General features: G+C 39.3%; 1 protein-coding gene across 1 annotated transcript in view; it reads right to left on the bottom strand.

Moving 5' to 3' along the window:
- The window catches only part of CNTN6 (contactin 6), a 228,069-nt gene that overhangs the window by 54,392 nt on the left and 150,845 nt on the right, over positions 1–22,832 (bottom strand). The window contains exons 8-11 of the mRNA XM_073351147.2: positions 15,143–15,327; positions 12,627–12,763; positions 8,180–8,309; positions 6,576–6,726 (exon numbers count right to left, since the gene is read on the bottom strand). Of these exons, the coding sequence (XP_073207248.1) occupies positions 6,576–6,726; positions 8,180–8,309; positions 12,627–12,763; positions 15,143–15,327 (603 nt within the window). The remainder of the gene's footprint in view (positions 1–6,575; positions 6,727–8,179; positions 8,310–12,626; positions 12,764–15,142; positions 15,328–22,832) is intronic.

Below are 22,832 nucleotides of genomic sequence, written 5' to 3'. Positions count from 1 at the left end.
CATAATTCACAGCAAACAGGATAACAATAGAGTCATTAACAGATAAATATATTATCAAGGTCTATAAATCCCTTCTTCTTACATATTTTCCCACAAAACATCATTTGCCATCCTTCCATATAAAGAGAGAAGCCACTGCGCTCATACAGTGAAACATAGTTTTACAACTCAAATACTCATTACTGTTATCAGCATGCCCTTGAAAGAGATGTAATGATGATGTTGTCAGTTTAGCAGAGTATGTTAAATGTTTAGTGCTTTCTGCTAGAAGAAAAATCAAGGTGATTCTGTCCAGCAATCTGAGATTTTGCATGCATTTTGATATCTCAATAGATGGTTTCAGAACGAGCAATACATGGGCACCGGAAATAGGCAGGCAAATCTATGTATTTGATTTCTATCAGTTCACTTGTTAGCTAAGAATACAACTGAAGTGATTAATCAAATTTAACAGATGCGGAATCAGTTCCATTGGTTCCCTAAATCAAATTAGAATGTCATGAAGAGATAAGCTTAATCTGTATTCATGTTGATTTACAGTGATGCTGCCTAAGATATCTAAAACTGTTCTGACTGCTAATGCCAACACTTCAACTGCTCTCTTTAAAAACTAGAAGGGGAAATGAACTTTCTTCTTTACAAGTATACACACACTGATAAGATACTGGGTTAAAGGGAAGCATCAAAGCTATGAAAAATTACTACTGAAGGAGGAGCAAGGATAAAGGAGAACACACTGAAACCAGGCCCCAAAATTGAAAATACACAATTCCAAACTATTTTGTAGGTGCACATATGTTCATTAAACATTTTGTTAGAAAAACCCGAAGCCAGAAGTGCTGAAATACAGTGAGAATGGTTGTTCCCATGTAAAACTGTAAAGTCAGCACAGAAGGTCCCATCCCACCCCACTGGTAGCAGAGGGTGCAAGAGGCAGTGTGGTCTATTGGCTGGGTTACTAAACTAGGTGTCAGGAGCTCTGGGGGTCTATTTCTCTCTGCCACTGCTCTCATGTGTGACCTTCAGCACATCACTTTGCCTTTTCTTTGCTCCTCAAACCCTTTGTTGATATTTCAACATTCATTTTCATCACAAATCAAAGCAAAACAGTGATATTTTGAATTATTTTTGTGGAACAGACATTTCAAAAAGGAAATGTTGAAATGGTTTGTTTCACCATTTTCAATCAAAATGAAATATTGTGATATTTTGACATTCTGAAATCAAAACATTTCATTTCCATTTATTGAACTAACCTGAAATGCCTCATTTCAAGTCAGTTCAATAATAATCTGCATTTTCCCATTGTGGTGCATTGCCTCTTGGGAGCTGTAGTTTAAGAGCCTGAAGCCTCTAATCTCCCCTGAAGGTCAGATACCCTGGCCAGCCTACATCTTGCATGATGCATCTGAAATCATGTGATTCCCATGATGTACCATGCAGCTTGGTCAGAAGGGAGTCTGCATTGCATTGTATGAGATGTAATCCTCCAGGGAGCATAGTAGCCATTGGTGAACAGGAGAGAATGGGGGCCTGACCTACAAGAGACATAAAGCAATGTGCTGATAGGGAACTGCACTTCAATGTTTTCTTGAACTGATTCAAAACTAAATATTTTGAGTCAGTTAAACAAAATGAAATATTACACTTTGGGTCAATTCAACCAGACACAAAACATTTTTTTTCTCCACAAACACACACAAAAGATATGTTTTTGGCAAAACTGAAATGTTTTGATTTTGTGGAAACTGCATTTTCCCTTGGCATATATGTTCACTGAAAATTCCTGACCAGCTCTTCTGTTTTGTCTATTTACAGTGTCTCTTGTTCTGTGTCTGTACAGTGCCTGGCACAATTGGCTCTGATTTTGGTTAGAGCCTATAGGTACTATTGTAGTACATATAAATAAAGCCTTTAGGGGCTGAGGGCTGGCCCAACATCAGTCTGGTTGAGGACACCTGGTTGAGGTGTTCCCTGAGTTGGGTAACACGCAATACTTCTGTGCTGTAGGACTGGACCTAATACTTGTAGGGTCAGGGTTAAATTATGTTATCAAACATGCAGGTGGTTTACACTGTTGCTGACTATCTTGTATCTGTTCTATGAACAGTGAATTTCAGCTCTGAGGTCTCTCAACACAGCATCTTCCATGAGCCCTAAATTCATTAGAAAACCTTTGTCTTAAAATGGAAACTTATGATCCCTTTCTTCCTCCTCCATGGTATCTATGTTTGGTATTTTTTTCTAGCTAAAAAAACACCCCCAACCACAGTATCTTTCCCCTCTTCCTCAATTAGCAAAAAACAACACCCCCCTTCCAAAAGAAACCTCCAAACCACCCAAAGCATCAATAGCAAACAAAAATCTAAGGAGACATGTCTACTCATCAGATGTTATAAATATTTTAACTTTTGACATGCTGGGCCTGACCAGGGTCTGAGTCACATCACTGTAAATAAGGACCAATTGCATCAAGACCAAATGTATTATTTTAGCATAAAAATGGTGTAAATGGTGTCAATGAGAACGAGGCCCTCATACTCTCACAATATTGTGCAAGCTAGATTTTTCCAGACACAAGGAATTGATAATATCTGTACATCAGAACACAGAACCCTGGAAGAACCCTCCTGCTAAGAAGGCTGGTGGCATAGTTCAAATGAAATACCTTGCTATAAACAGATTGAAATCCTTTACTTAATGAAACCTTCTGGGTCACTACACACCATATTGGAAATGGGAAGATCTCTCTGAGTTTAAGACTGCAAAGGTCAGCTGTAAGATTTTAGCAATTACTGGATAATCTTTATTAGACAGCGATAAAAGTCTGCAATGACAACATCTGTTCAGTTGTCTAAGTTTTCTTTAGATAGGTTATTAAAAGCCAGCATCTAATTCTTCTTCTAAAGGATTTCCTCATATTCCTCCTCTGATAAATGGCAATAATGTGCATGGTAAATACTGAAAACCTTATATAAAATAATGGTGAAAATCCAACAAGTATTGGAGCTTTGATTTTGGATAGATAATGTCCGTCATGTCTGTAGTGATGGAACTGGAATAAAATTGTAGCTTACAAGTCAGACTGGGAATAGATACTGTAAAATAATGCTTCGCTTTGTAAATTGCTAGACCAATTTTTTGTCCAGTTGCGTTGTTTCCTAAAAAAATAAAATATCATAAATAAATCTGGAGTTTTAAAATTATGAATATTTTTATTACTGGTTATTAATGCATTGAAGCAGCTGTACAATTAATATAATCCTTCCTCTTGCCTTATTAAATGATTTCTATGCTTTACCTCAGCAGGCTTCCTGTAAGAGAAGGGGGAGTGATTTGCACATGTATGTATAAAGAAAAGGAGTACTTGTGGCACCTTAGAGACTAACCAATTTATTTGAGCATAAGCTTTCGTGAGCTACAGCTCACTTAGAACTTTAGATCTAAAGTGATGCAAGTATGCATCCGATGAAGTGAGCTGTAGCTCACGAAAACTTATGCTCAAATAAATTGGTTAGTCTCTAAGGTGCCACAAGTACTCCTTTTCTTTTTGCAAATACAGACTAACACGGCTGGTACTCTGAAACCTGACATGTATGTATGTGTTTACAGCATTTTGGGATCCCTTACCCTTGTATTCAGGAAACAGCATCTCTCACAGATGACCAACTGGGATAAGATTCCCATCTACCAACTTGTTTTAGCTGAAAATAACTTGTAATATATAGCAAAGTTTTCATTAGGTCCTGATCCTGCACCCTTGAGGTCAATGGCAAAGCTCCTAATGACTGGTGCAGGATCAAAGTCTAGAGTTCAAAACTTGCTTTATCTGAGGTACAAATCACTCTTTCCCCCCATTTCCTCATTATTCACAGTTTGAGCAAACATCTATAATCAAGGTTTGAAAATAGTCTTATAGACAGAACAAGAAGGTGGGTCTCAGTTGATTAGTCAGTTCTGCCTAATAATCTCTTTGTTTTTATATGTAGGAGATAAAATAAATAAGAGGTAACATTTTCAGATCATGTGATATTAAAAAAAGGAGTAGCTGTACATGATAATACTATGCATAGCCATCAGAAATAGATCAAATCATGAGCAAGCACACAATGAGGGGAAAATGAGATTCTTTTCTCCTTCAAGGCAAAATATTCTCCAAAAGTTTGGTAGCCCCATCTCCTTAACAAAGGATTTAATTTGTCTAGATCATCCTAAAGGAGCTATGTGGTTTGATTATTTAGCAACTTGTCCATCATCACATTCCTGTCAGAACTGTGAATGATATTTTTTCTCAGATAATATGATGACCAGCTTTTCAGAAAGGTTAGGAAAGGGGTCCGTGGAGATTATAAATGCTGCACAATAAAATAGGAAAAGAAACTCAGGTAACCTTTAGTTAAAGTAGTTCAAATTTTTGTGTCCTGCTAGAATTAAAATATACATATAAAAAGCTAGAGGGGATGTTTCCCCCCTTTTTTTATAAGTAAAGATACATATGATTTTGCTAGGTGAGAAAAAAAAAAAAAAACCCTGACAAGTCTTTACTTCATTTTCTGTATGCTACCTCACATGCTATGGTACTTCTGGAAGAGTTCTACTACAGACAACCATCTCTATCATCTTTAAAATTGTGGCAACAGCTACTTTATCATTTAACAATCAAGAGAAGGAGCAATTTACAAGCGATTGTTGGTTATTATGTTACCTTATGTCCAAATGATACGCTTTAACTGCATGGGAGGAATGGGGGGGCTGGTGAATTCAAACACCCAACTATTGCCTTTTTAATGGAAATTATACTTCTTTGGCTTATTTTAGTGAAAGTGCCTGGAGCTGTTCAGGATGGATGCCCATAAATGCAAGATTATTATAATTATTATTAATAATTTAACATTATCAGGGAACATATAAGTCTAAGTAAATATTATGGCTGTGTGCATGTATGTTTAATTTTATATATCTATATCATTATTAACATTATATATATTGTATATATATTGTGTATATATATATATATATATATATATATAATGTTAATAATGATATAGATATAGATATAGATATATAAAATTAAACATACATGCACACAGCCATAATATTTACTTGGATTTATATATATAACATGCTCATGCACATGCAGATCAGATGGGACCCTCATTGCCAGTGCAGACCTTGGTGCTGTAAAGTGTAGGCTGTCTTTATCTCCTTATTACTGTACATAAGGAAGCCCAATCATTCTCTCTGCATATTACAGAAGCAGCATTTTGGCCAGGGACTTAGTTACTTTTAGATTATACACTATGTTCAACCATCTGAAAGATATGGCTAAACACTAATTAAAATGATACTATGGTAAGTAATAGCTGAATGTTTTCCCCATAATTTAAAGATTGCTTCTTTGCTATTGTCTCAGAGGAAAAATAATTAGGAACTTCTGTTGTTTAATAGCATCTTATATTACAGTCTCTGGGCCATGTTCTCTACTGACTTTATCTTGTGTAATGATTTGCACCTGTGCAAAGTAGATGCAAAGTGCTCTCTTTTTGATTTGGTGGTGTTTTACACTCACTTTGTACAGGTGTAAATGAGTACACAAAGTGCAAACAAATGGAGAATCAGGCCCTCTGTTCCTATATTTAATGCCATTATACACAATTGCAATATTGAATATGGAGACACATCTCCACATTGTACATTTGGTTGGTGTAATGCCAATGAATTATAATTTAAAAGAGTGTTATGGAAATTTAAGTATAGATAACAGGATTTATTAACCCTGAAATAGATAGATAGATGTTTCCCTGTATGGGTGATTGAAAATCTTAGGTAGATCTCTCCTTAAAATCTTAGGGTCTGTCTACACTGCAGCTGGGAGGTATGATTCCCAGAGCAGGTAGTCAGACTCATGCTAAACCTGCTCAAGCAAGTGTGCTAAAAATAGCAGTTTAGCTGTTGCAGCACAGGCTGGTCAGCCAAGCTAGGACCCAGGGTGTCAGGCAGGCATGAACATGGGTGGCTCCAGGTAAACAAAGGAGTTTGTGGTGGAGGACTCCTGCAGAAGGGCCAGCACATGGCAAGTGACTCTACTGCTTTGCTGATCCACTGCCAAAATTTCTTTGCTTAAGTATTAAAGGCACAGACAGTGAATGATGTAGCCATGGGTCACAGTACAGCCTATAAAGCTACTGTGCAGTTGATCTGGAGCCAGGAGGTAGATTTCATCCACTCAAACCTCCACTGATCTCCCTACCATGAAGCTGATTCAATCAGGCTTTGTATGGGGTAAGAAGAGATGGCCCAGAGAATATTGCAATGCTATAGCTGTTCAAGAAAGCAAAGCATGTGTCCCACAGACAGAATTTACAGTTACCCAAATATATTTAACCCAGCTTTGTTGTCAATCAGCTTTTTATCTAGAATGGTATGGCTAGAGTTCATGATGAATAGGCCTGCAGCATTAGAGTATTCCAGCAATGAGCTATCAAAAGTGATACTTACCAATGTTCAGATACCAGAAAAAAAACAAACAAACAAAAAAAAAACCAAACAACTCAGCAATCAGTTTACCAAAGTACCTTTTGTTTTGTCGCAGAACATTGGTGCCCTTTTTCCAGTTGATAATTGCCCTGGGAGAAGCATTTGGTTTACATTCAATGGTAACTTCACCCCCAACTTGAGCAACTGACATTTGTTTCACAGGATTATTGGAAAAATCCGGGGCTGAAGCTTCAAAAAAGAAAAGGAAAGGAAAAAATGAAGAAACTCATGATATAGCTGACAAAGCAAATTAATTTTCTGAATTTTTCTTTTTGCTGAACATAGTGGGTGAATCCAATTGCCTTTTTGCCTTTGCAGATTTGAATTCAAGTTTTTTATTTGAACTCTAGGAACTTAAACCTGTTTAGAAGTCTTCTATTTATATTGCCTTTTGTGAATTTTGTCCACCTGGAAACAAAAGGATTAGATGGGTTTCATGAACTTTACCAGATGACAGGTTTCAGAGTAGCAGCCGTGTTAGTCTGTATTCACAAAAAGAAAAGGAGGACTTGTGGCACCTTAGAGACTAATAAATTTATTTGAGCATTAAATAAATTTGTTAGTCTCTAAGGTGCCATAAGTACTCCTTTTCTTTTTTCTAAAAGGATGAGAATAGCCCAACTTTCTGTGGTAGGCTTTGCTTTGGTCAGTCTGAGGACTGGAAGGAATGTTTATTTTAGATCAGGAATGAGGTGATTTAGCAGGGCTCTAACAGACTGCACAGTGAGTGTGTACCTAGACAGAGTCAGATAGGCTTGTGTAGCCCATGCTAAAGACCACACTATTGCATCTTCAATTTATTTTTAGCAAACTAGCTGGATTAACAGCTAAAGCAGATATGTCTACAGGAACTACAAATCGATATGCCCAGCTGCAGTGTAGACATACCAAAAGCTTGAGCAGAATTAACTGCATTAAGCCTGAATCTAGTCCATTGTATTCATTGCTAGAGTGTAGATTATTCATTGCAAATAAATTTTTCAATTTTTTTTTCCTGTTCATGATCTGATCTTGATATATGAAATCCATTCATTATTCACAGGTATTTGTCAAATAATTTGTGGGTGAAATTCAATATTGCTGCGAGGAGCAGCACAAGACCTACGCAACATTTAGTGCAATTGGAGGTCGTGTTTTGATGGTTGAAGTGGGACCTGATTGTTGTATAGGCTGCAAAATGACTCTCTGTACAGGGATGAATTTCACCACATGTGAACAAATTGCAGCCTGTGGGTGTTGTTGAGATTCATATTGAGATTACATGCACTAATTGTGCTGTTTGCTTAAATCACATGACATTTTTTGCTCGCTTGAAATGATGACTGGTGTTTTTAAATTGAAGAATAACAAATACTAATTCCAGTAAGTAAGGAATAACACACAATAAGCACCCTTGTTCACCCACAGAAATGCTGCTCACATGAAAATACTGATAAAGAACATCCTTTCTCCCAAACATTCACGCAAACAAAACACGTTTGCCCAAACGTTTGCGAACAGTAAGGGATAGCTGAACTAAACAGCCTTGTGGAATTCAAATAGTCCACAAAATCTGTGTTTGAAGTATTCAGTCAGCTCTCTTCATTTCTTCATTTCAGAATTTCGAAATTAGTTTTACATTCTAGCTGACTCATTTACTTACCTATCACTCTTAACTCAGCATTGGCGTAAATTGTATTGTATTTGTTTTCCGCAACACACTGATAGAGGCCAGAATCTGATACATTCAGCATAGTTATGGTAAGAGTTCCATTTTCTATTTGAATTCTCTCCTAATAAAGGAAAAACAAGCAAACATTTTGTCTGAAGAAGTGAACATAAAAGCTGGTGGTCATGAGTCAGAAGCTGAGATTTTGTTACTTTTGAATGCTTATTAAAACACTATGAAAATTAAAAAAAAAATAAAGAAAGAAGCCAAGTAGCTTAGCTCAGATATATATCTTAGAATAAAGGTTACATGATGGCTGTAATGATATAAGAGGAGTTAAGCAAAATTTTTCTCATGAAAATTTTTTGGGGAGAAAAATTCAGATTCAGCAACACCAACATATTTTGCAAATTTGTCTAGATGTTGATTTAATTGTTTCAGCTAAAAAAAACTTAAAAAGAAAAATATTTTATTTTTCTATTTTAAATGACCTTTATTTTAGAAACTTTCTTTAATTTATTTTAATAAATACACACATAAAAAAGTTTGCAAAAAGAAAAGGAGTACTTGTGGCACCTCAGAGACTAACAAATTTATTTGAGCATAAGCTTTCGTAAGCTACAGCATCAGATGCATCCGATGAACTGGGCTGTAGCTCACAAAAGCTTATGCTCAAATAAATTTGTTAGTCTCTAAGGTGCCACAAGTATTCCTTTTCTTTTTGCGAATACAGACTAACATGGGTGCCACTCTGAAACCTATAAAAAAGTTTGAAAAAATTAGTCAGGGGTCAAATGTTTTGATTTCAATTTTTCATTTGCCAAACATTTTTAAATAATTGTTTTTAGCTTGACCCAAAATGAATTCTTTGGCAATTTATTAAAATTGCCAGCAAACCAAGGAATTTATTATTCGGCCAGCTCTAGCTTTAAGGCCCCAGTTCATCCAAGCACTTAAACATATGTTTAACTATGGGCACATGCTGAAGTCTCATTGTTTAAAGGCATTGCTGCATTGCGAGCTAAAGGCTTATGCTTAACACGAAGCGGAGACCAAAGCAGCTGCATCAGGGACAGATGCACCATGACAGGAGGTGGAAAATGAGACCCCGAGGGGTTTACCCCCTTCAGCACTTGAGAGACAGAAATCTGAAGGGAGACCCCTCCCCATGTAGTCCACCCTTCCCCTCCATCCATGTGGATTTGGAGAAGAGAAAAGCTCCAGTGTATAGCCAGAAACTCAGCAGGCAGGAGCAGATACAGAAGAAGAAGCTGCATTAGGGGCCTTTGGACATTTATGATGTCAACAGACTGTTTCCCAGTTTTTACTTTGCACATTCTCTCCTCTCTGTTGGTTGGCTGTTTGCTTCGACCCCTCACACACCCTCTCTAACAGTCACTCATGCCCTCCTTAACAGTCACTTACCTCAGTCTCACTCCACCTGCCCATAATACTCCCTTCATTTCTCCTTCTCTCCTCTCCTCCCTTCTCTTCACCTTCCTCTCTTCAATGATTTCTCCACTTCCCTTGCTGTTTACCTAATTCCCTCCAAATAAACCTTTCCTCTTGTTTTCTTTAAATCATGGAACTAATATGATGTTTGCCAATATTCACTCTGCCTGTATGTTCTCTAGACTTTCCCTTAATGATTTAAGGATTATGATCAAGGGCTACCTTATTACAAATCATAAATATGCCACACAACCTGCAGGACACTATGCTATGTCACTTATAGATTCATAGATACTAAGGTCAGAAGGGACCATTATGATAATCTAGTCTGACCTCCTGCACAATGCAGGCCACAGAATCTCACCCACCAACTCCTGCGACAAACCTCTCACCTATGTCTGAGCTTATTGAAGTCCTCAAATCATGGATTAAAGACTTCAAAGAGCAGAGAATCCTCCAGCAAGTGACCCGTGCTACAGAGGAAGGGAAAAACCTCCAGAGCCTCTTCTAATCTGCCCTGGGGGAAAATTCCTTCCCGACCCCAAATATGGCGATCAGCTAAACCCTGAGCATATGGGCAAGATTCACCAGCCAGATACTACAGAAAATTCTTTCCTGGGTAACTCAAATCCCACCCCATCTAACATCCCATCACAGGCCATTAGGCCTATTTACCATGAATATTTAAAGATCAATTAATTACCAAACTCATGTTATCCCATCATACCATCTCCTTCATAAACTTATCAAGTTTAATCTTAAAGTCAGATAGATCTTTTGCCCCAGCTAACACTCACATATTCCCACATAGAGAAGCAGCTGTAGAGACTAAGACAGAGAATACAGCTAGGCTAGATTACAACAGCATCACGACTGTCTTTGCAAACTTGTCTCTCTCTCACCCACAGAAGCTGGTCCAAGAAAAGATATTGCCTCACCTACCTTGTCTCTCTAATATCCTGGGAACAACACGGCTACAAAACAGCACACAACGTTATTTCTTATTGTTAGTTAAATAAACAAACTCTCCTTAAACCTGACCTCAGTCATCAGTTAAACATTTCAGGTGTCCAGCAGTTTAGATAATATTGCCTAAAACATTTAAGGCATGAGTCATGTGAAAACAACCAGATCCTCACAATCAGAATAAAATTTTGGACTTTTTTTCCATTGATAAGCACATTTAGTCCTCCAACTTTGGATCATTTACTGATATACTTAATTTGTGAAAACACATAGTTACTGTCCAACAATTTGATCCATAACTACAGTTTGGTATCCTTGTTATCAAACGGTAAAATATTAAGCATTTTAGGTAGGTAGGTCCCAAGTCAATTAGGGCTTTACATGACAGTCTTAACCTTAAACTTCACCTGGAAACCAACAGGCAGCCAGCACAGATCATCTAGTGGAGGCTGGATATGCTTAGCTTGAATTTCAGCTTTTACTAGGCCAATGTATCAACACTGTAGTGCTGCTGAAGTAAAAACAACAACGACAAAACAAATAAAGACCACACACACACACACTAGGGATAAATTTGGCCCACATTTTTGTTTCTATGCTTTAAACAATTTTTTTCTTCACTTTTCCTCAGCACACAATAAAACTGGTGCCATACTACTAACATAACTTAAAATCAAATATTTCAAGTCTTACTATCACTATCCTACAGGGACAGTAAAAGCCACACTGTAAAGTAGAATACCAGAAAGCAAGAGAGAGTACTCTCTCCAAAATGAATCAGTGAGAAAGAAACCCACAACAACAGAATATAAATTCCATCACTGAATGCAGGTCTGGAAGCAACAGATTTGTTTTATTATTATATTCTTGAGACTGGCTACACTGTCTCCATAGAATTTAGAGTGCACCACACAGCATTACAGTATGTAATAGAATCCCCAGCTGAAATACTGTATGCATCTAAAATAAAATATACATTTGTGAACTAGTCTATGCATTTCATACGTAACTTCCTAATAGATAATGCTAGTTGCAGAGATTATTCAATGTCCTCTTGTTACTACATTGATGCATAGGAAACAGTGCCACCTATTGAGTCAGCAAAAACAATTTATTCAGCATCCTGTTTTTTTCCTTCCCCTTGGAGGTCTCCCAACCACGTACTGACCCAATCCAACCTTGAAAATTTGATGAGAGCATAGCCTGGGGTTATGTAGCTGGTATATTGCTAACTAATTAACAACACACATTACTTATCCACTTTTTTCGTCAAGACTCTGGCTACAGATATCTTCTGCATAGTTAGTTCTACCTGCAGGGTGTTTGCTATCCTCTCAATGTATTTTTTTTCTTCTTCTTCTTCTTCTTCTTTTTTAATAGCAGAAAATCTATGAATTTAAAAACCCTTTTAAAAAGTAATACAAGCAGTTCACTCAGAAGCTGAATCCACCCCCGCCCCATGTTTCATCTGACTCATTTTTGAGTTATTCAGACAAAATGAAGGGTACAGCATCACATGCACACAAGCAGAAATAACGTAGAGATGACCAGCTATGTGGTCAGAAAGAAATAGTTCGTTAAACAGTGGACCTATACTATAGAATAAATCTTAGGGTGGAAAGTAGCTTTCTACGATAGTTTCAGCAAGCATAGTGCTGTGAAAGAGTGAATATTTTATTACACTCACCGTACATTCATCTGCAAACTATCCATTTAGTCCATTGAGCAATAACATTCTACATTTTGTTGCCTGAAGTATTCCATTTACAATGTACTGTAACTACGGTGAAAAATATTAGTGAGACTTTAGAGTATTTTATCCCTCTTTTATTAAAAGAATACCATTAGAAAATGGCAGGCTGTAAATAACATCTCCTTCTTCAAAGACAGACTGGATAATTCCACTTAAGAAGGGGCAACAATACTCACAAAATGATCAGGTGTTTTTGTTTTTTGTTTTTTTCTTTAGAAAAGCCAAAGTCAAACCCATCTGCTAAACAATGTAAAAAATGTTGTATCTTACCTCTGGCATAAGGGGTTGGCCATTTTTTAACCAACTGTAGGAAGGACTTGGTTTTCCACTTGCTTTACATTCCCAAAACAAGCTGTCATAGAGAGACAGATAGGCATTTTGGATTTTTTTATCCCATTCAGGGAGTGCTGTATTAACAAGACAAAAAGTGCAAAGCATTGTAAATAGAAGCTAGGCTTTTGGTTTGCTCAGTTTACAGCCTTTCACATGGACCAATATTGTCTCATTGATTCCTTGTACTCCCCGATCTGTCTGTATCCATCTGTTGTCTTTTGTCTTATGCTTGGATCATAAACTCTCTGGGTAGGGACCATCTATTTGTTCTATGTTTGTACAGCGGCTAGCACAATAGGATCCTGGAATATGACTGGGGCTCCTAAGCACTACAGGTAATAATACAGGTAATAATAGGGGGACCAGATAGCAAGCGTGAAAAATCCAGATGGGGGTGGGGGATAATAGGAGCCCATATAAAAAAAAAGCCCCAACTATTGGGACTGTCCTTATAAAATCGGGACATCTGGTCACCCTAAGTAATAATAAATAACAAACTGCATCCTTGGGGGGTGCACTGGGAGATATCCCTCTGTGAACTCTTCAGTGAACCAGGGGACTGTGACAGGATGATGACATCTGCTCTCCCTGGTGGGCTGATCCTGCTCCAGAGACTAGCACAGAGGAGAGCAGGCGCACAATACCTCTTATTCCTTGCTACTGTTCACCTTCTTTGAGCTGATAGGCATCCCTGAGAGGCATACACAGGGAGCCGTCACTGTGTTCTCCTGTAAGAGACTCTTTGTGCACATACCATCTCACTCTCCATTGTAAGGGCCAATCACAGTCCTACCTTAATTAACAAAGATCACTGTATTTTCAGGGGATGATCAGAACATGATACTTTGACAAAATATCCTTCAGTGTTATTCCTGATACACAGCTAGTTATTGGTTGAATCCTGACTCTGTGTCCCCAAATTGTTCATCCCTGGATGCAAACCACTCTTAGAGTCCAGTCCCTGCACTGGGAATGTGCATTTGTAATAAAAGAACAAGATGGTAAAAGGTGACCATGCTTACTGTTAATTGTGAATCATATTTATTACAGCAGTGCCGGAGGACTAACCAAGAATGGAGCCCATTGTGCTAGGCACTGTACAAACACAATGTCACAGACCGTTCCTGTCCCAAAGAACTTAGTCTAAATAGACCAGACAGATACAGGGTAGAGGGAATGGGAGTGTGGGAATTAACAGTGTGGGAATTAAGCATGAGGAAGTAAATCACACAAATCATGCCAGCCTGCTTATAAAATCATGAAAAATGCTTGTGAAAATATCTATGCTATTTATATACGTTTCATGGCCTACCAACAATTATGAATGAAACTGCAAAGCACAATTAATAAGCTTGCAATCTTAATTGCATTTACTCCATTCATAATTGTATAATTAAATTTGTAGTTATTAGTCCTGGCAAGGTAATCTGCTAAATGTAATCCAACCATTTGATTCACATTCTATGAAAACAACTAGACAATGAGAACAAAACAACCCCAATCAAAGCATCACCATCAACAACAATTAAAGCAGCAGCAAACTGTTCTATTCCTGGCATAAACCTGTGCTTTGACATTAACCAGGAGATTGTTAGCCTGTCAGCTAAACCAGACTCTGTACATTAGAATGAAAGTTTCCAAAAGAAAGAAAGAAGTGTCTGCTGACATAGAGCCACCTGCAGGATCAGAGAGCTTAGTTTGGAATGATCCTTTCTCATTGTCCTGTTTTTTTTCTTTACTCTCCTTACTTTTAAATTATTTCCGGCCTATAAAGAAGAGTGCCATACTTTGCTATTTAGGGAAAGAATGTGGGTTTGTCCTGTGTACCCATGCATGAGAACAAAGGTGATAGGATGCCCCCTGATTTTCCTGTGAGGGCTACATGCATCATGGGTCATAGAATAGGAGTGGTGATTGGTTTCATAGGGCTGCTACTCTACACTTCTGTGCAGGTGGGCAAGGGGGTAGTTGGAGAATGACTCCCTTCTACAACACGTTGGTCAACACAGCTAAACTGGGATGGTAGGTGAAGGAATCTGCTACTGGTATAGATCAGAGGGTCACAGTTCCTTCCCTATGTTCATGGGACATCACAGCTACATGCTGCCCCCATGATATGGGCTGAGAGTAAATTCTCTGTCCATCCCTTAATGTTTCATGTAAATACATGAGATTTCTTTCTGCCTTATATTAACTTTCATAGCTGCAGCATGGCACAGCCCACATTTTTCAATCTGATACTAATACACAATATCTTGTACTCGCTGAAGTTTAAATTGTAATTCAGAGGTCATTTCAAACCTCCAATCCTTTTATTAATCAGCTTAACCTGAAACTGTATTCTTCACTGATATCTCCTGGCAAGGGGCTAACGGACTTCATTATCTTAGTCTTGTACAGACTATTTTGAAATGCTAACATACTCTAATGTAAAAACAATTCCATTTGCTCACCATAGATTATTAGTTGACCTCTTGCAATGTTTCTTCCTCGAATGTTTCCTGCAATACACTCATAAAAGCCTTCATCTTCCTGCTGAAAATCTGGGATTTCAAGGACTCCTTTGGATTTGTAGTGTTTGATTTTCCTTGCCAATGGGTGTCCATCACTCCTCTTCCAGCTAATACTGGGAACTGGACTAAATAATTATACTGCATTAGATGTGGGGATAGTTCAATCAATACATCAGAGAAAAGATAAAGTGTAATCCCTTAACAATAACTGCAGGGGGAAGAAGGAAGGATTTTAAATAAATTTTAAAAACACTTGCACATTTCTAAAAGTTTTATTTAAAGTGGTCTCCAAGGATGGGATTTTCAGAGGCATCCAAGCGACTTAGAAGCACAGATCCGATTGACAGGCAATTGGAAGTGTGTTCCTAAGTCATTGGAAGTGTGTTCCTAAGCCCCTTAAGTGCTTTTGAAAATTCCAGCCTCAGCCAGTACTGCTTCACCCAGATCTGCTCAACTTTTAGGACCAAATCCTGCCATCTGATACCTGAGAGAGAGAGAGAGAGAGAGAGAGAGAGAGAGAGAGCTCAGTAAGCTTGAAAGGGCAACTAATCTTCATGCAAGCATCTGAATTATTGGTTGATTTTCAGAACAAAACCAACCAATCTGCACCATTTCGGATACTCCTCGCTAATCAGAATGATGAAACTTCAGACAGGAACACAAAGGAGGAATGAAGAGCTGTAAATAAGGACATAAAAAGATGTAGTGAAGGGAGAGTACAAAAAAAGAGAAATGAGCAAAGAACAGGAAAAGAGGATGAGTGACTGTGTCAGGAAGAAGGTAAAGAGACAAGGGAGAATATTTCCTTGTTTCGCATTTTATAGCTTTTTATCGTTTCCATTTACGTTTGGATCAATGTATTCTATATGATAAAAAATAGTCAAGTGTGAACAAGGCTATAAATGCTTCTTGAGTTTCTGGTAATATCACAGACAATACACGCTTCACCTTCATGATTTATTGTGTCACCAGAACACTTTGAAATATTAATAGTCTTGCATTTCAAGGTTGCCTTTCATGGTACTGAAAAGTAAAGTAAGCTGCTTTTCCATTGTAGAAGATCTATTACACTGGGAACAGCTTTTTGAAGAGGCTTTGACTGAATGCTGGAGGGTTTTATTTATTTTTCTTCCCTGTGGCTAGTAATGTCATCAGAAAATATTCCGTTCTAAAATTTACAATGGCAACAAATATATTTTGTGTAACTTGTTGTATACATGTTCCAAGGGACCAGTAAGTATATGTCCCGATCCTGCATGTTCATCTTCATGGGCAGATCTGTGCTCCTGCATGGAGCCTCATTGTGTATGTCTGTCCTGCTAATAAAACCTCACAACTGGCTGACTCAGGCTCACAGGGCTCAGGCTGTTTAACTGCGGTGTAGACGTTGGAGCCTGGGCTGCAGCCCAAGCTTTGCGACCCTTCCACCTCGCAGGGAGGACTCTAAAGCTTGGGCTCTGAGAGTCAGGGTCACTGACCTGTATCCACTTGTAGAGTAGAAGCTATAGTGTGTATGAGTCTGTGTCTAATTATATTGAGAGAGAGGTCAAATGTTATCTGTATGGAAATATAGTTATCTAAGTAGGAAAAAACAAATGTGCACACCACAATTTACAGTTAGAGCACCATGAAATATAATGAAAGACAAAATCATGCAAACCTCACTTGGTTTGGGTACCATTGCGAACTCAAAACTAAGACCAGATGCACTGAAAACTTTGCAAATGTTTTCAGCAATCTAGTCCTGGCAGAAGTTGATAAGTTGTGCAGCAGAACGACTTCTAACCTAAGCTCCTTTCTGCTATATGAAACAGAAAATTATAGCATCAAGACCAGAACTTTAGCTGAAAACCCTCTAAGAGCTATTAGAGAACTCCGTGATCTATCCAGCTATCTTAGTATTTCATCATAACTATGCTGCTTACACAGCCAGTGTGCGTCTATACGCAATTCACTCTGGGCCTGACTGTGGCATTTAGCCACAGTCCTGAGTGTATATATATATGATTCTAATCTGACCCCTCCAATGTAGCTAAACAAGTTACTCTAAGTGAGACTGGGGAATGGCTGAGAGCTAGCTGAAGGAGTCTTAACTGAATTAAAACTGTGGTAATGTCAGTAGCAAGGGAAGCACCTGGAGGAAGCAAGCAAGATTTTATCAGTGCCCACAATTAATGTGCTATGCCCTCTTTTGTTGTGCAGGATTGTAACCTACAGCACTTTTGGGGCCCCAAGTCTCTTCTGGATGGTCAGATAGCAGTGGCTGTAAACTGATTAATTTTATTACAAAGTTAAATGATTGCTTTTATTATTTGTGGTTCTGCAGGAGGTTATACTCTTTTTTGCTGATGAAGACCAGCTCACTGTTGTCCAGGGATCTGCTTCCATGCACTGGATTATTGCAAAACACACTACTTTTTAAACTCACGTGAAAATTGCAGTTAGTGTGCAGAAAAGGCCTGGCCCCTCATTATTGTGATCAAGATTATGAAAAAGATTAGTTGCAGTGGATCTTGCTATAGATTGACTGAAACCATTGATAACAGGCAGGAGACCATGGCAGGCTTTTAAAAATGGTATTGCATATTAAACAATAGGTGAATTGCTAAACTTTTAAAAACTGTATCTTCTGGGGTGGGGGTTAGCTGGCAAACAGATGAAGAGAAAGTAGGGACCATTGGGGGGAGGGGATAAAAGAAGACAAAAAAAAAGAAAAACTATTAAGTGTATTCACTCATACTTTGTTATCCAGAAATGATTATTTAAATATTTCCTACCCGATTAGTGGTTTGTTTTATCTGAGCAATCACTATTCATGAATAAGGAAAGTGTTCAGCAGACACCAAGGCCAGAGGAAGGGCACTGTGGAAAAATGCCTCTGCAGTCAATCTGTCAACTCAAAGGTTTAGCGAGGCCTGAGCTGAAGATGTCCTCCTGTTTTCCTTATCCATACCAGAGCCTTATAATTACTTCCTTGGGTATCTTTCAAGACAAAATCTCCTTTTGCCCCGCCCCGCCCCCCTTTCCTTTGTACCAACATGATTTGAAATGCATTTCTCCTCTCCTGTGAACTATTACAGGATGACAGAATTTCCATCCCACCATCAACCTCAGCCTGGTCCAGTCCACACAAGAGATCCACTTCCTGGACACTACAGTGCTAATAAACAATGGTCACATAAACACCACCCTATACCGGAAACCTACTGACCGCTATTCCTACCTACATGCCTCCAGCTTTCACCCTGACCACACCACACGATCCATTGTCTACAGCCAAGCTCTGCGATACAACCGCATTTGCTCCAACCCCTCAGACAGAGACAAACACCTACAAGAGCTCTATCAAGCATTCTTACAACTACACTACCCACCTGCGGAAGTGAAGAAACAGATTGATAGAGCCAGAAGAGTTCCCAGAAATCACCTACTACAGGACAGGCCTAACAAAGAAAATAACAGAATGCCACTAGCCGTCACCTTCAGCCCCCAACTAAAACCCCTCCAACGCATTATTAAGGATCTACAACCTATCCTGAAGGACGACCCAACATACTCTCACAAATCTTGGGAGACAGGCCAGTCCTTGCCTACAGACAGCCCCCCAACCAGAAGCAAATACTCACCAACAACCACACAACCGCACAACAGAACCACTAACCCAGGAACCTATCCTTGCAACAAAGCCCGTTGCCAATTGTGCCCACATATCTATTCAGGGGACACCATCACAGGGCCTAATAACATCAGCCACACTATCAGAGGCTCGTTCACCTGCACATCCACCAATGTGATCTATGCCATCATTTGCCAGCAACGCCCCTCTGCCATGTACATTGGTCAAACTGGACAGTCTCTACGTAAAAGAATAAATGGACACGAATCAGATGTCAAGAATTATAACATTCATAAACCAGTCAGAGAACACTTCAATCTCTCTGGTCACGCAATTACAGACATGAAGGTTGCTATCTTAAAACAAAAAAACTTCAAATCCAGACTCCAGCGAGAAACTGCTGAATTGGAATTCATTTGCAAATTGGATACTATTAATTTAGGCTTAAATAGAGACTGGGAGTGGCTAAGTCATTATGCAAGGTAGCCTATTTCCCCTTGTTTTTTCCTACCCCCCCCCCGACGTTCTGATTAAACTTGGATTTATGCTAGAAATGGCGCGCCTTGATTATCATACACATTGTAAGGAGAATGGTCAGTTTGGATGGGCTATTACCAGCAGGAGAGTGAGTTTGTGTGGGGGGAGGGGAGGGGGCAGAGGGTGAGAAAACCTGGATTTATGCTGGAAATGGCCCAACTTGATCATCATACACATTGTAAGGAGAGTGATCACTTTAGATAAGCTATTACCAGCAGGAGAGTGGGGTGGGAGGAGGTATTGTTTCATGGTCTCTGTGTATATAATGTCTTCTGCAATTTCCACAGTATGCATCCGATGAAGTGAGCTGTAGCTCACGAAAGCTTATGCTCAAATAAATTGGTTAATCTCTAAGGTGCCACAAGTACTCCTTTTCTTTTTGAGGATGACAGAAGTAAAACTCAGCATTTGGCTTATCAACTTTGCACTATTTACATTAGTAAATACTCAACAGTACTTTGTTCTCTCATAGTAGAGGCTTAGACCGAGCGAGTGGCCTAGTTTTAGCAAAAGAGAGAGAATTCATTTACGAGGACAGCAGTTCCAGCAGACCTTCTTCAACCCAAATTATAGGTTAAATGACTGCTGTTACAGTCTATAGTAGGATCAGTGTTTCTGTTATGGGCCTAACATACATAAATAGAATCTGCATTATCTGGGCTGTTTGAGAAGGTTTGCATTTTTCCATTGGCTTTTCTGGTAACTCATTAGCATGGACTTTCCATGTCTTCAATCACTATTTTTTGAACAAGGCAGCTTTTTATCTGGTTTCTACAGATTTAAATGACATTACAAATCTTCCCCGCCCTAAACAATTACTTATTTTAGCCTAAGAACAATGAGGACAATTTTAAAATGCATTGCACTTCACAGACAGCAAAGTCTCGATTTTTTCTTCCAAAATAAGAAAGCACAGTATATAAATGCGTGCAGGTCTGTGAACATAAATCTATAGTTTGTCTGAAAGCTCCAGAGCACCTAGGGCCACTGGCCACAACTACTACTTTTATTCATATTCTACAGCACAGACTGCAGAGTCACGCATCCATAAGTTACTAAATTAGAAAAGAAGACAAAAAATACTTTATTTTGGAGGATAAGTCTTATCACACTGGGCCTCAATTTAAATGTGTTTCCTATTGGTGCAGATTATGGTGTTACAAAGTTCCATCTCATCATGAAATGAAGGCACAGATAGCCTAACAGCCAGTCGATCACACTGTACTTTTGTCGCATCTTTCATGCTGTGCATCTCTGGGCATTTCACAATAAAATTAAATTTACAGCTTAGATAATTAAAACCATGCCTGGTTAAACAAATGAGACAAAGCTGAGATTTGAAAGCTCCTATAATGTCTGCATCAAATACTGACTCACGAAAGAATTAAGTTCCAAAGGGCATAATAATTAAAGGGCTCAAGCTTCCAATCATTCCGCTTTATTACTTGGAGAGCAGCTGAGGCTTCCATTCCTCTGCAGGAGATGTTTGGTCAGAAGTGTGACAAGAATCAAGTGATCCACCTCAAGCAGTACAACAGGGAGATGGAGATGATCCCTCTGGAGTTTGTAACTGCTGATGTAATGCTAAGGATCTGTTGTCTCTAGCAGTTAGTGTGCGGAGCATCAACAAAAATATCCATTCCCTGAATCAGGAGTGTGAGCTAGAACTTGTCCAACCCATTTGTTGCACATTGGAACTCCTGCTGGCTGGTGTCTCCCTACCAGTGCCTGCTTCCTGGTCTCCACCTCTGTACTTCAGGCCCTGCATCCCTCCCAGCCCATGGTGCCCCTTCTCCTGGGTACTGCCCCACAGCAGTGCTCCCACACTCGGGGTCTTCCCCTCCCCATGGAACCCCAATCTCCTAAGCCCACCTCGCCTCAGTGACCCATTGCCAGTCTTCATCTAGCCCCTTCCCACAAGGGCAAGCTGCAGTCTGAAGTGACCACTCATCATCAGCCAGGGGGTTGGACCTGCTGCCTCTTCCTTCCCTGGCTGCCTCCCCACAGCCCTAATACCTCTTCCAGCCCTGACAGCAAGGCCTCTGCCTGGGGGTTTGCCAGGCTGGAGCTCCCTCAGCTCCTCCTGCCCTTCCCCAGCACTATGCTGTCCAAGGTATCCTTTGGTCCTTCAGACAGCCAGGTCCATCTGCCTCCAAAGCTGGAGAGAGACTGACTGCCTTCTGGCCCTGCAGCCCTTTTATAGGCCTGGCCCTGATTGTCTGCCTCCCTTTTGATTGGCTCTCCACCCCAGCCCTCTCCAAGTGCTGACTTTTAACCCCTTCTGAGCCAGAGGAGGGTGACTGCCCCACTACAGGAGCCTTCTAGTGATCCTCCATGTCTTCTATTTCAGAAGCCACCAGATCCTAGCAGAGTACCAGTGTGTAGAGTTAGCTAGACCTTGTACGTTTTTTATATAGTTAGTAAGCATGTTTGGAGAGTATAGACACAATGCTATCTCTGTCCAAAAACTGTGGCAAGATGATGGGGAACCCCCCATGATAAGTGTTCTGGGTTATGATTCAAAGGGCCTGAGCTATATGGTCCCCATGTATGTGCTTGTATGTTCTCTGATCCAGCAATGGCCATATACACAAGCTCCCAAAAGTATTATTCCTGATGTTAGCAGAGATAATCTATATGGGAAATGGCTATGAACAGGGTTACTGCCAGTCAGAATACAAGTGAATTTTGCATTTGCAGCATGTGTGCCTGTTTCGGGAGCCATTTTGCTTATTTTCACAAGTAAGCATGCTGCTATTCCCATTTGGCCCAGGTCAGGGTGAAAAAGCATTTCTGGAAAGGTGTCTCATTTTGGCAGTTCCCTCATTTTATCAAAAACATAAATATTAAAATGCTTTTTAAAAACTCAAAATCAAAACAAAACTGTTCTGACATTTAGTTTTGCTGAAAAAATTGAAACATTTTTGTTTCAGTTTGACCTGAAATGATTTTTTTTTCCATTTGTTTTGTTCAGCCACCAAACTGAAATTAGGTGAAGGTTCCTACCTATCAAAGGAGTGAAACTCTAGAAGAGGACAAGAAAAAACTAACTTATTTTAAGACTAAGCTTGATAAGTTTATAATAGGGTTGGTATGATGGGACTAAAGACATACAGCCTATCCATGACCACTATTAGAAATATCCCCAATAGCTGGAGACGGGACAATAGAGGAGGAGGGCTCTTAGTTGCTACAGAGAATTCTTTCCCAGGTGTTTGGCAGATGGGTTTTGCCCACATGCCCAGGGTCTAACTGATGACCATATTTGGAGTTAAGAAGAAATTTTATCCCAGGTCAGATTGTCAGAGATCCTGGGTGGCTTCTGCCTTCCTTTGAAGCATGGGGTCTGGGTCATTGCAAATTTAAACTAGAGTAAATGGTGGATTCTCTGTAATGTGAAGTCTTCATGTCAAGATTTGAGGACTTCAGTAACTCAACCAGAGCTATGGGCCTACTATAGGAGTGGGTGGGTGAGGT

This window comes from Lepidochelys kempii, chromosome 7 (genome assembly GCF_965140285.1).
Source record: "Lepidochelys kempii isolate rLepKem1 chromosome 7, rLepKem1.hap1, whole genome shotgun sequence".
In the NCBI taxonomy this organism is placed as follows: Eukaryota; Metazoa; Chordata; order Testudines; family Cheloniidae; genus Lepidochelys; species Lepidochelys kempii.
Note: the sequence above shows the minus strand (reverse complement) of the source record. Positions and strands in the feature narration are given on the sequence as shown.